This window comes from Sesamum indicum, linkage group LG2 (assembly GCF_026168435.1).
Source record: "Sesamum indicum cultivar Baizhima isolate 11 linkage group LG2, ASM2616843v1, whole genome shotgun sequence".
NCBI lineage: Eukaryota > Viridiplantae > Streptophyta > Magnoliopsida > Lamiales > Pedaliaceae > Sesamum > Sesamum indicum.
The window spans coordinates 3,203,436-3,217,239 of record NC_142658.1 but is presented as its reverse complement, the minus strand read 5'-3'; the positions used below and the strand labels follow the sequence as shown (position 1 = coordinate 3,217,239).

The 13,804-nt window shown below is 35.0% G+C and overlaps 1 protein-coding gene across 1 annotated transcript; it reads left to right on the top strand.

Annotated features, from left to right (window-relative positions):
- Positions 1-3,110: 3,110 nt before the first annotated feature.
- On the top strand, positions 3,111-9,924 carry LOC105178729 (putative flavin-containing monooxygenase 1). Its single transcript, XM_011102264.3, has 4 exons — positions 3,111-4,002; positions 5,755-5,921; positions 7,343-7,698; positions 9,435-9,924. Exons 1-4 carry the CDS (start codon positions 3,306-3,308, stop codon positions 9,778-9,780), a joined length of 1,566 nt encoding a protein of 521 aa, XP_011100566.1. The 5' UTR covers positions 3,111-3,305; the 3' UTR covers positions 9,781-9,924.
- The last annotated feature ends 3,880 nt before the right edge of the window (positions 9,925-13,804 follow it).

Below are 13,804 nucleotides of genomic sequence, written 5' to 3'. Positions count from 1 at the left end.
ATAAAACAAAAAGAAAAAAAAATAAAAACAAAAACAAAATGCTGTTCCTTCATATCCCGATCCTTCACGATGTGGATTTTGAAGGGGATTTGGCAATCACAAGCGACTGCCCCAGATCGGATGCCTCGTAGTGGTGAAGGTGTCGAAATCATCTTCCAGGCTTTTGCTGAGACTCCTCGTTCTCTGTGTCGACGATGGAGGTCGACGGAGCCCCAGTCAACACTATAAAGGCGTGTGCCCGTGTTGCGGCGGTCGGCTTCATCGTCGCAGGGGTTGAGTCGACTGAGAAAACGGCATATGTGTATATATCTATACACTTAAACCCAAGAACAAGAACCCGCACACAAAAATTGAGGGAGAAGGTGGGTTGTGGGAATAGATACAAGGGCTGTATGTATATGCTGAGAGAGAGAGAGAGAGAGAGAGAGAGAGAGAGGCAAGTTGGGGTTCCAAAATATGTGAAGAGGAGATCAAAGGAGTTGCATTTCATGAGAAAATTTCATGATTTTTTGGAGAAAGAAGAACAAGAACTAAGAAATGTAAAGAGAGAAACGGAGGAGAGAAAGAGAGAGAGACGAAGATGATGATGGTGACGATGAAGTCGATGATGGTGATGATGAAGATGATGAAGCCCCAAATTGGAAATAATTTTTTAGCTTAGTTGGCAATATTTTTTAGCTTAGTTGGCAATATTTTTTAACTTAGTTGGCAATAATTTTTAACCCTCGACCACATCAGCAAAAGCCCCAAATTGGAACCCTAATTTGTGTCCAGGTAAGCAGTTTCCGGCGAATTTATAAAATCCGGTTGCCGGAGTCCTTAAATTACCAAAAAAAATTTAATTCTGGGATGTTATTTGCTACACTCTTAGCTACAGTCCCTGAAATGCTACCCCCCCTAATATGCGGGGCAGTAAATGCAATTTAGCCTATATAAATACGCAAGAATTCTGACCAAAGGGAGGTAATCTTAACATCTTTATGCAACCTTTATATTCGCAATTACATCTTTTCGACCAGAATTCTAACTTGAGCGTCGGAGTGTCTTCGTTGGGGACCACCCGACTAGCTTGACGTGTTTTCTGATCCTCAGATAGAACGAGATCGAGACCAACTGGGCGGGAGACGATCATAGATATACCCTTCTGAATTTTGTTGAAATATCTGCAATTTCTGCTGGACGTGTTCTGCTGCTGTTGCTGTACAGAGGAAGAAGGAGAAGACTTCAGACTTCTCAGATCGTGTTTTAGTTTAACGCTTCCTTTTTTTGTTTTAAAGCACGGTTTTATTTAACCGTTGCTCTTAGTCGCACTTTCTTTTCTTTAGCACTTTTATTAGTCAAACGCGTTTTAGTTAAGAGTTAGTTAGCTCTGCTCTGTATAAAAGAAGACGGATGTCTTCTTCTCCAGTGCATCAGAAACCTTCAAGTTCTGAAATAATACAAGCTTTGATTCTTGCTTCCAATTCTCTTATTTCCTTTCATTTTAATTCTGCCAACCTCTCTTGGTTCTCTATGTTTCCGCTGTGTGAAAATTCACAAATTTTGACTCGATCAGATTGCATCTTAGGAATTAGTCTTTCTGGAACCGAGGTACGTGACGAATTGATCTAGCATTTCAAGAACGTTTTTTTCTCGATGCGGAGTGCTTATCGGGTTGCTTTAGACCTTAAGGGGGAAGGGGCCTGCACGCAGCTAGGGCGCTCTTGGGCTTTCATTTGGAGCTCGAAGGCTCCTCCTAAGTTAATCCTGTTAGCTTGGAGGTGTGCGTGTGAAGCTCTGCGAACCACGGAGAATCTGCGGCGAAGTGGGGTTTCAGTTTCTGATGGCTGTGGAGGCTGCTCGGCGGATAAAGAAGATGTTCTGCGCGCAATTTCCTTCTGCAGCTATGCACGGCTAGTCGGGGCAGTTTCTGGTCTGTCTTTGGGTGCTTTGAGGTGCAACATTTCCAGCTCGGAGGAACGGATTGAGACCTCTTTGTAACCATTTGCTGGGCATTGTGGGGGATGAGAAATCAGAGAATTCTTGAAGGCAGAAGGGTGGAGGCTCATGAAATTATCAGATTGGCCCGTCGAATTTGTGGGAGCTTTGGAGTACTGTCCGAGCTTGATGGTGGGTAGTTGATTCTAGCATTTCTTGTTCTAATTTTGTTTTCTGTTTTTGAGTTCTACCGGTGCTTCATTATGTACTCTTTATTTTAATCTAATATCCACCAATATTCAATATTTTCTCCAGATGAATTTCTGTACCAAAAGTCTATTTAAATTGTGTTTCCAAACAAGGTCTAAACCATGTAAAATACTCATTTCTGACCCCCTTTCTAGCTGTTATAGTCCTCATCTTGTCTACTAGCAAACCCTTAATGAAGAACTTTGTCTTTTGAACTTATGACTGTGTATGTTTGCCAGACAATGTAATTGGTTCTGTCTGAATTCCATACACCACTCCAAGAACCATAATTTGTTTTCTAGCATTTCTGTCTAAAAGTTCAACAGGAAATTAAGACAAGAAAAGGTTTCTCCCAAGGCAAAAGCTCTTATCAATTGTATGCAGCCATCCTAGAAATCAGCCATGCATGATGATGAAGCATCTTTTCATGGCTGTTGTTTGCCTTGGAATGTGTAAATTAAACAATATTGTTTTTCTTTTGTGATAGGGTAAATTAGAACTACTAATACCCTTTTATTTTATAAAGAATAATCAATACCCCATTGATTTTAACGGCCCTATAACAATTAGCTCAATCCGTTCATTTCTTGTGATAAACTAATCAAAATGCCATTGTGAACTAAGACTTATAAATTTTATTTTTTCCTATGGACTAAGTGAATAATTTTTTTTATAAATTTTCAAATTTTTTCACTCACCCGTTATATGTTTTAACAATTTTTTATTTTTTTTAAGAAAGAAAAAAATATAAGAGCAAAGTTAATAAGATACACATTTTTTTTCGTTGACCTAATAATTTCATTTGTTACAACCCCAAACTAACAACAATCAATCTGAACCTCCAACGTCCAACAACCAATCACTTCAATTTTGAAGAAATCTAGGCTGTGTCTGTATTTGGACAGTAATTCTTCAACATTTGACTCATATATAGTTTTGTTCTCCCCACTTGTTTTTCTAATTGCATCCTTTGCAAAGACCATCAAGTTGCTGATCTCTTGTTGACCTTTTCCAAAATAAGAGTTAATGCTCCACATAAGACCACCACTTATTCAAGGCTAGCTCCAAGTTCAGACAATAACTACGTACCAAGGTAATTTGATACAGATTTCTCTTCCATTTGTCACGGATTCTCAACAATGTCGTCACGCCAAGCAAATGAAGAGCGACGGATAGCAATCATCGGTGCTGGAATCAGTGGCCTTCTTGCATGCAAGCATGCCATCATGAAGGGCTTCAAGCCTATCGTTTTTGAGACACAGAACAACATTGGTGGAGTCTGGTCCAACACCATACACTCAACTAAGCTGCAAAGCCCCAAAGACTACTTCCAATTCTCCGACTTTCCATGGCCTGAATCCGTCTCAGAAACGTTCCCCGACCACAACCAAGTCTTGGACTACATTACATCCTATGCGCGTCATTTTGATCTTTTCCCACTCATCAACTTCAACTCTAAGGTTGTCGGCATTAACTATGTTTCGTCCGAGGATACATCTTTTTGGAGTATGTGGGGTGGCTCCGGGGAGCCCTTTTCGGCTCACGGAAAATGGGACGTTGTCGTTCAGGATGCCCGTCGTGCTGTGGAGGAACCTAAGGTATATCAAGTGGAGTTTGTGATCCTGTGCATTGGGAAGTTCAGTGAGCTGCCAAACGTGCCCCAATTTCCACGAAGCAAAGGCGCAAATGTGTTCAATGGAGAGGTCATACACTCCATGGACTATGCTGCAATGGGCAAAGTTGAAGCAGACAAGTTCGTTGAAAACAAGAGAGTGACTGTTGTTGGTTTCCGGAAATCTGCACTTGATATTGCAGCTCAAATTGCCACAACTAATGGTATGTTAGTTTCTGTCTACCTACTTTGCAAGCATGTAATTAGAAATTTTAGTCTTAATCGAATCTAAACCAATTACATGACAAGTACAACAATTCAAGGAGAGTGATCGAGGGTCTTACCATGTCATTGGTTTGCATCAATCAATGGAAATTTCCAGTTCAACCCGGATTACACCATAATAAATAGGCTCACAAGACCTAAAAATAAGATGTCGAGCTGCTTATAAACTCCTTCAATTTTGATCATATAAGTTAAAATATAAAATTACTAACATCTTACAATAATTATGTTTCATAATCTTATTTTATCCAAACACTTCAAGGATTTTTTTTTTTAAAAAAAAGAAAAGGGTAAATTATAGTCACCTCCCCTGGGAGATTTGATCATTGCTTGAAAAATTACGAGTATTCTCCTAATTTTAATATTTGTCTAACAACAAACTCATTCTATTAGCCTTTATTGGATTTTCTTCTATGTTTTCTATAAGCTATCAAAATACCATTTTAGATTATAAATTATAATTTTATATTGTTTTTATGGATTAATTATTTATCCACCCTCAGATTTTCTTTTATATTTCTTAGATATTTTTTTGAAAAAACAAAAAAGAAAAAATTAACAAGGGTAAAGTAATCCATATCACCTTCTAGGGACTACATAATTATTTTTCATATAAAGGAATATTTGTAATATCTCAAAATAATAAGAGGATATATGTAATTATAACAAACTTCAGAGCGATTGCTCTAATTTACATTTTTTTTAAATAAAATTTATTATCTTGTAAATTCTAAAATACATTTTTCACGATGTATGAGCTTATAAAATAATTTAAATAAGTTAAGCCAAACGAACATGTTCTTCTACCTAGATCGATCGAGGTACTATAAGGTAAAGAGGATTGTGAATTATTTTCATCTTGATTAAAGGAGTTGTTTGTTTTAGTGTGAAATTTAGACCAATATTATACTATCACAGCTCTGAACTCGGTAATGAGTCGGCAGGGCTTGTAGAGCAGCACTATACTTGGGAGAATTAATAATTTCTGTATGATCCCATTGGTTACTAGATTTTTACTTTTGATCCCTTAATTTTGAAGAAATAATATTTTCCGTCTCATGACATATTTCTGTTATATATTTTAACAGATACGTGGCTGTTAGAGGTTTTACACTTTTGTTCCCATATGTTATGGGATTTTCACTTTTAAAAAGTAATATTTTTTGTCTCATGCACTTAAAGGGCACCTGGCCTTTTCCATTAAATATCTAACGAAAATGTGTCACGGGACTAAAAATACTATTTTTTTTTAAAGTTACAGGACCAAAAAGTGATCATTCTGTAACCAATGAAACCAAAAGTGAAAAGGCCATAAGTTATGGACAAAAAGTGTCATTTCCCCGACATACTTACCTTCCCTCATTCTTGTGTTGTATTTCTTTATTATTATTTTTAGAGTAAAATGCAACTATTTTTCTTAATGTTTGACATAATTATAGATACATTCTTGAATTGAAAAATAATTATGTTATCCCCAATGATGAGGTAGAAATTACTATTTTGCCCTTACTAATTGTTCTTTTTAAAAATAAAATTGAAAAAATGTAACAAAAGTTTAAGAATGGGTAAAGTAAATAATCTATATTAATTCATAAAAATATTTTAAAAAATTCTAAAATATTTTACAAATTCATAATTAAAAAAAAAAACAGCATTTTGATGAGTAGGGAGGTGAATGTTTGTATTTTCAGGTGCCAAGTATCCATGCACATTGCTTTTCAGGAGAGTACACTGGACAGCTTCTGAGAACTTGGTCCGGTTCACCTTCAGAAATTTGAACCGGTTCTCCGAGCTTATGATCCACCGGCCCCATGAATCCCTAATTCTCTGGTTTCTTGCACTTGTACTTTCACCTCTGGTAATTAATTTCAACCATTCTTCATCACATAATAGTTACCCTCTTACATATGTTTATTGGGTTAAATTTAAATTACCTCTGTCAAAATCAAAATACAAAACTTTCTTTCTTAATATCAATCACCAAACATCCAATATTTTCTCATATAAACTTTATACTCAAACATTTTTCGTCCCTTAACTTAGTGTCTCTTTACTTTATAGGTTCGTTTGGTTCATCTGAAAGAAAAAAAAGAAGTGAAAGGGAGAGGAGGAGGAATTTCTTTTTTACTTTTTTTTTCAAGTTGTTTGATATGATTGGAACCAAAATCAATCTCAATTTATTAAATACTAAAAATACTAATTTATATATAAAATATATAATATATAAAAATATAATTTATATAACTCCTTCGTTCTCGCCATCGCTCCCCTACCCCCTCCCCTATCCCCGTCACTGTTTCTCTTTCTCTCTCTCTCTCTATATATATAGCTATTAATTATATGTAATATATATTTTTTATATATATTTTATTTATATTATTTAAGTTTATATATTTGTTTCAATATTAACCGTGGATTGAAATAAATCAAAATTTGGGTTGTAGATTTACTACTTCAATTTGGATTTTAGATTCAAATTAGTTCCAATGGTTATTAAATAAGGCTAAAAATATAATTTCATAATAAAAATTAATCTGATCCATTATCAGAGAACAATCCTGAGCCCGATGGATCATTTCCTTTTTTCGATATATGAAATAGTGGATTTCACTATGTCGATTCTTAGGAAATATCGAATCAAACCATTTGCCCTTATTTCAACAAAGGAAGCACGGGCTTCTTGACTAGAAGAACTTCTTTTGTCTGGATCCCATTCAATACTAAACAAGTCCGAAAAAATAAAAATTTGAAGAAAAAACACGTGAATTACACGAACTCGCATGAGGGGTGTAATTGCTCTATTTTTCTTTTCACTAGAGGGTAATTTGTTATTTGTTTTTTGATGGGGTAATTTGCTCATTTCGTATAACACAGGTGGGTAATTTGCATTTAACCCTTAAAAAAATAGTACTTCTGGTCCCACGGCACCTTTCCATATAAGATATTTAACATAAAAGACCACTTGACTATTAAGTATATGGGGTCGAAAGTGATAATTTTGTAATCAATGAGACCAAAAGTGTAAAACCCTTAATAGCCACGTGCCATTTTTCGTTAAAAGATTTAACCAAAAGGTGTCATGGGAACTCAAGTGATACTTTTTAGAAATTACATGACCAAAAGTGAGAATCGCATAACCAAAAGTCGAAACATCTTAATTAATTACGGGACAAGAAATGTTATTTCCTCCTCGGAGGTCCATTCAGAACGTGTTTATAGACAATCTCATAGTTATAACAACACTAACTACTAAAACATGCATCTTCATCATTCTTGCAGCGTTGGATCTTCTCCAAACTCGTGGAATGCTACCTCAAATGGATGTACCCGTTGGAGGAATACGATATGGTTCCCGACCACAGTTTCCTGAGACAGATACGTTCGTGCATGTTGATGGTGTTGCCCCAGAACTTTTATGAGAGAGTGAAAGAAGGCAGCCTTGTCTTGAAGAAATCTGGTGCATTAGGGTTCTACGAAAATGGGCTGGTTTTGGACAATGATATTGAGACGGTTCATTTAGAGACGGATGTTGTTATATTTGCGACGGGATATAAGAGTGACGAAAAGATCTCCAATATTTTCACATCAATTGAATTCCAGAAATGCATAACTGCATCCTCAGCTCCCTTCTACAGGTACCAACTCTACCTACACCTCAGATCCATTCATCATGACTTGTTATTATTTCTCGAGGGGTTAACAGCAGAAAACTGTATTTTACGTCTTATAAGTTAGATTTTCTTTTCTGGCAATTTTAGTCCCATTATTTTTAACTCAACGCATTGCATCCCTGACTCTGATAATTTAGTCTCAAATTTTAATTCCGTTAAATTTATTACAAAAACAACCTTAATCCCCTCAAAACTTAATGGAGCTCGTATCATGCACAGTTGTTTTTGTTAAAAATTCAATAGAATTAAGACTTGGGACTGGAATTGTAAACTTTTATTTAGGTATATATATTGCGATTAATGTGGTGAATTAGAAAATAATAGAACTAAAATCACAGAGGGGCTAACTTACGGGATGCAAAATACAATTTTCTTGATTAATAGCATTTTACCCCTTGTAAAATGATAAATGGGTTAGAAATTTTCTGGGGAAAAAAATTGAATAAGAAGTTCGTTATCTCCCTATCTGTTTTTAATTTGATAATTTTTCGTCAGGACAAAGTTGTCCATGAATATACATATATTTGAAAATTGATTATTTCATCACTAATAGGGGAAGATAATTCGATACCGTTCTTTTGTGTTTATTTAATTAAATAAAAAATAAAGAAGAAGCAAGATTACTAAAATATTCTAACTTTAAATGTACTAAAGATATGGTTATTTTTTATTAAAAAAGTATATGTTTAAGGATATTTTATTAAAAACACATAATACCTATAATAAATAGTATAGATTAGTAAGTAACTATTGATGTAACGAACTAAAGAGATAGTTATTTTATATCGAAGGTAAATATTATTTTTATTGAATTTTTTTATTAATATTAGAAAAATTGGTAAATTTTGACTAACACAGGACTTATTTATCAGAAAGAAGCAAATCTCAAGAGTGCTAAATATAATTTTTTTAATTATTGAAAATTGATTTTACGGTACTTCTGGTCATGTATGAGTAAGACGTCTATAAATTATATATATATATATATTTGACTTTTGTGGAATTACTTTTACTTGATTTTTATGAAAAGATATACAAATATTTTAAATATTCATAAATATTGAACATTATTGATTGAAACATTTAAAGAGGGTCATTTTCTATAAGAATAAGTATGTTTAAGGGTATTTTAGTCATATACATTGTTACAATCAAAGATAGTTACTCTAATTACCTCATACTTAATAAATTGTACAGATTATTATAATATAGGGTCAAAACCTTAGAGAAACTACTTTTATAGACAAAATATAGATTTTACTAATATGCCCTTACTTATACTTTTTTCTTTCACAATAACTATCTCTTTACTTATTTTATAGTATAAAATACAACGAGCCCTCCTAAAATATGCCATAATTACAAATACTTTCTTATTATTTAAAAAATTAAAAATACCTCCCTGAAATTACAGTTATCATCTCCAATGGGTTATCACAAGGGATATAATTTGTGTTTAGAGAGATATTTATAATTTTTCAAATAATTAGAAGGTATTTATAATATGGCAAATTTCAGGAGAATCTATTGTAATTTATCCTGTTTTATAACAATAAATTTGTATTCACGTATGTTAAAGAGTTAATTTATTTCTATTTTATTTAGTAAACAAGTATATAACAAAAATTTTAAATTATGCACGAGCATCGACTGTGTTTCAATTGCTAGTAACATGAACCTCTATAAAACGTTACATGCAGGGAGTGCATTCATCCAAGGATTCCACAGTTAGCCATATTAGGGTACTCGGAGAGCCCGGCAACGTTGTTCACCTTTGAGCTAAGAAGCAAATGGCTGGCACATTTTCTCGCAGGAGACTTCAGATTGCCAAGCGTACGAGGAATGGAAGAGGATGTCGAGAGATGGGAGAAGAGCAGGCGTCGTTACAGCCTCGACGACTACAAGAGGGCTTGCGTTGGTGCGCAGCTGCAGATACACTGCAATGATCAGCTGTGTAAGGACATGGGGTGCAATCCTAGGAGAAAGAAGTGGTTCTTCCCTGAGTTGTTCTCTCCCTACCACCCTTCCGATTATGCAGATTTATGAAATAAATAATCATGTTTGAGTAGTTAGTTGTTTTCTAGTCTTTCTGCATAATTGAAATAAGACAATTCACTAATAAGAAAACGTGTAACTTGTAACGGTCTTGTTGGAACTGCCATATATGAACAGCCCAATGAACTTGATTCAGGCTTGTGGTGAAGCAAATCTTGTCTACATCTTCATTAAGGTTACAAGTTTGTAGAAATTAAGGTTCTTGCACAAAATATATCGTTGATTCCTTGTCATACCTAGGGCATGGATACATTAGTTGTTATTCGACCACGTGGTTTAAATATATAAGGCACGTACGTTTTTTATACATGTAATGTATACAAGAACTACGCAAGAAAAGATTTTGTGTAGACGATGTGTATATATCAAATGAAACAGAAGATACAATAAGATTTGGATTAGGAGGGAAAAATTCAGTTGCTTCACCTTTCATTGTTATATAATTGAAATACACTTGTTATGTGATTGGTCATTCTCCCTAAATCTTACGTCAATCACGTACTTCTAGTATAATAGATTCAAATTTGGTCAGATCTAACTTAGGCTAGAATTTTCCACTGTTAACTTGTCAGCTTTTGTTCTCTTTTGACACGTTCGAAGACTAAAACATGAACTATTGGTACAACATTTGCTAGTTGCCATTTATAGTTTCACATTGTAATAATAACAGTATTGGGTTGGAAAATTCTAGCCAAATCCTAGTTTCTCCAAATTTGAACTAATTATATAACAAGTGTATATACTTGTTGTGTCATTGATGTATAATTAAAGAAAAGTGACCAATCACATTAATTTAGTTCGACAAAACCTGATTCTAAACATGTCAATAAGTAGGGTAGCCCTACCCAGGCCCATACCCTAAAATTACACACAACAATAATTGGTATATAGTCCCAGACCCCATGGGTCCAAGACCCGAAACCTATTCCACCAGACCCGACTCGATTTTTTTTCTTACTTTTAAACAACAACTACAACAACATAAATTAAGTAGTTCATATGAAGTAAAAAAGTAGAAAATACAGAAAACAAACAACTTATAACATTACATATATAACATTAATTTGTGTTAAATACTTCATGGTTGCTTCCTCTTCCGAACAAATCGATTGAAGTAGACAAGAGAAAGACCAAAAAGATTTATCATTGCCCATTAGTATATACTCTCCAAACATAATCTGACATCAACTTCCACGAATTCCTTAAGTCATCCCATCAACACATAAACACCAAAAACTCCTCTCAAAAATGAAACCAATCAAGTCAAAACTATGCCTCCAACAGCAGAACAAGCTTGGAAACTGTCCCCATAATTTGTTTGAGAGAAAATGAAATCGAACGAAAGTTCGAGTTACGATGAAAACAGAGAATATTTTCAGATTTTAAAAAATACAAAAAGGGAATTTCTCATGGAAATTCTTGACAAATGTTGCGATGGTACCAAGAGGATTGACCCAAATCTTCTCACGCTAGAAGAAGAGCAAGAATGGTTGAGGAACTTTCAAGTTCGACGGATACTACCAGAAAAAGCGGTGAAACGTTTATACTCCACTGAAGTCCATGGTAGAATCCTAACCAAGAGAAGCGGAATGGGTAACTTCTTGCATAGTTACAGTTCTAAAAATTATGATTAAAGGAACTGACTAGAAAGAACTCGCGTCGGATACCTCAAAAATCTTCCAAGATTGGAGAGAAATACGAAAGAAAGTTCAAGACTATGGACATAGGTTAATTCATATAGCTAAGGAAATAAAAACTTTGAGCCAGAAGGTGGACAAGACAAGGACTTTATAAATCTGAAGGCAGAAATTGCAGATTTGAAGGGAAACCAAAGAGAAAGCCCTGAGATATTTAAATCCAAACAAGAGCGAATCAGGGACGTCCTTGGAAGAGTACCTCTTCTACATCAGAAGGGGAAGGCCATGGAGATTCCAAAATCGAAGACAAGAGAAGATCTGATCATCACATCTATTAGATCTATAAAGTAATGGAGGTAACAAGAGCAGATCTATTAGATTTACAAGAATTGGCGAAATTCTTTTCCCAACAGAGGATTGTGGATTTAGTCAATATCCAAACCAATGAGATCACTCCAGCACTACCACCACCAGAGGGAAGTACATACTCCAATGATCCTCCACAGGATCATCCAATGAGAGAGAGCGCGGATTTCCACACTAACGCCACCCCAACGTTTGTGGAGACCAGGCTAAAAGAAAATCCAGGAAGAAATTCAAGAAGAGTGCCTGAAAATACACCTTGCGCAAGAACCATGCTTCAGCCCTTCCATCCATACGGTGCTATAATTAACCTGGATATTATCGACTTTCACAATACCGAAAAATTGATAGATTAATGGGTTGCAGCCATCAAGATAGCAGCAACTACCTAAGAACTCAACAAGAAAACTTCATAAAACTTGTGAAGTTAAATTTGGAGGGTTCTATGAAGATCGGATGTGATAATACTCCAAAAGATACCAAAGCCAGCATCCTTACTGGAGATTCAAAAGGTGCGATAGCAGATCGGCTAGGAAGGCTTATCAAGATACACTTCATCGGAGATGGTTTCTAGAGTGGAGAAGCAACAAAAGTAGCAGCTGCAATGTTCTTCGTAAAGATTTGCAGTCCATTGAGGGAAATGTTGATCCAGTCATACAAAGTACCTGAAGGACAGCTAGATTCAGTTGCAAGAAAAATGTCTTTCCTTAACATAAATTGAAGAATTGGTGTTATCAAGCATTTATCTTAAAAAACATGAAAAGACTGAAAGGTAAAATCAAGCAAACTCCTCTATGTTGTGATAGCAATGATTTTCTAACTGTTATAGGAGAATTGAGCGAGCCAAGGAAAATGAGGAAGTAAAATAGTGACTCCTACCCTTGGAGTTCTAGAAGAATATTTTTCCCGACGGGGATCATGGTGGTCCAAGGTAAAGGCAAATCAATCAAATATGGATAGAAAACGGGACCAACAAGGGCTTCATCCCAAGGATCTAGACCAACAGACGCAAGATTCACAGAAAGAACCCCTACAAGAAGAACTTTCAAACGGGCCCATACTCGAGCCAATGAAAGTTTCAAAGAATGCAATTGCTGGACGTGTGGAGCAAGAGATCATATCTCCCTAGATTGCCGATGGAAACGTGGTGAATTACGAAACTTTAAAGCCATGGTTGACATCTTGGATGCACTCTATTATGGCGATTTGGTACCTATTTACCTCTTCGAAGATCTTCCGTCAGACAAAAGTGTCCGTGAGGAGGAAATAGAGACGGATTCAGATGGATCTTCAACCGAGTTAGAATAATTACAATGAGGGAGATATGTTTTAAACTCTGAAAGCCTGTTAGAATTTTTTTCAAGGATGACAATGTCAAACAAATCTATGTAAAGAATCTTGCGTCAAGACTCCAACCTCAACCCATACGATAGATTTAGGATTGGAGGAATTGAGAAAATCCTGACCTTACTGGTAATGTGATGGAAATACAACTGATTTCTAAAGAAGAAATTCTTGAAGAATTCAATAAGCTTAGAGAAGAAGTAGCTGTTACTATGAAATGGGATGCACATAAGAACCATTGAAGTAGTAATAAAAGCAAATTTTAAAGAAGGAATTGATTTAGAAATATATTTATCTATAATGGATAGAAGAATCAATAACCTAAGATATGGTTGTCTTTGAACAATGATAGGTAATCTGTATGCAGGAAAATTGATGTTTGACATTCATTCAAGGATTACATACAACCTAGCAGACCAAGATTTTAGTAAAGTCTTAACCCTTCATCAAGATTTTAAAAGGAAAGATCTAATGAAAGAAGAAAATAGACCATATTTTATAACTTTTAAAATTGCATATGCCCTTTCCAATACGCATCATTCAGATTTGTTTCTTATGAAAGAGTATATTGAGATTCCTAGAATTTTCAAGGAATTTGCCAAGGTAATGACACCAGATCCAATAAGGATACCTAAAATAGGTAGTATCGATATCATCATAAAAGATCGCCT

What these genes read in the sequence shown, in the direction of transcription:
- LOC105178729 (XM_011102264.3), top strand. Translation starts at nt 3,306, where the DNA reads ATGTCGTCACGCCAAGCAAATGAAGAGCGACGGATAGCAATCATCGGT. An exon ending in TCAAATTGCCACAACTAATG is followed by an intron (nt 4,003 to 5,754) that starts GTATGTTAGTTT and finishes TTGTATTTTCAG; the next exon opens with GTGCCAAGTATCCATGCACA. An exon ending in CACTTGTACTTTCACCTCTG is followed by an intron (nt 5,922 to 7,342) that starts GTAATTAATTTC and finishes TCATTCTTGCAG; the next exon opens with CGTTGGATCTTCTCCAAACT.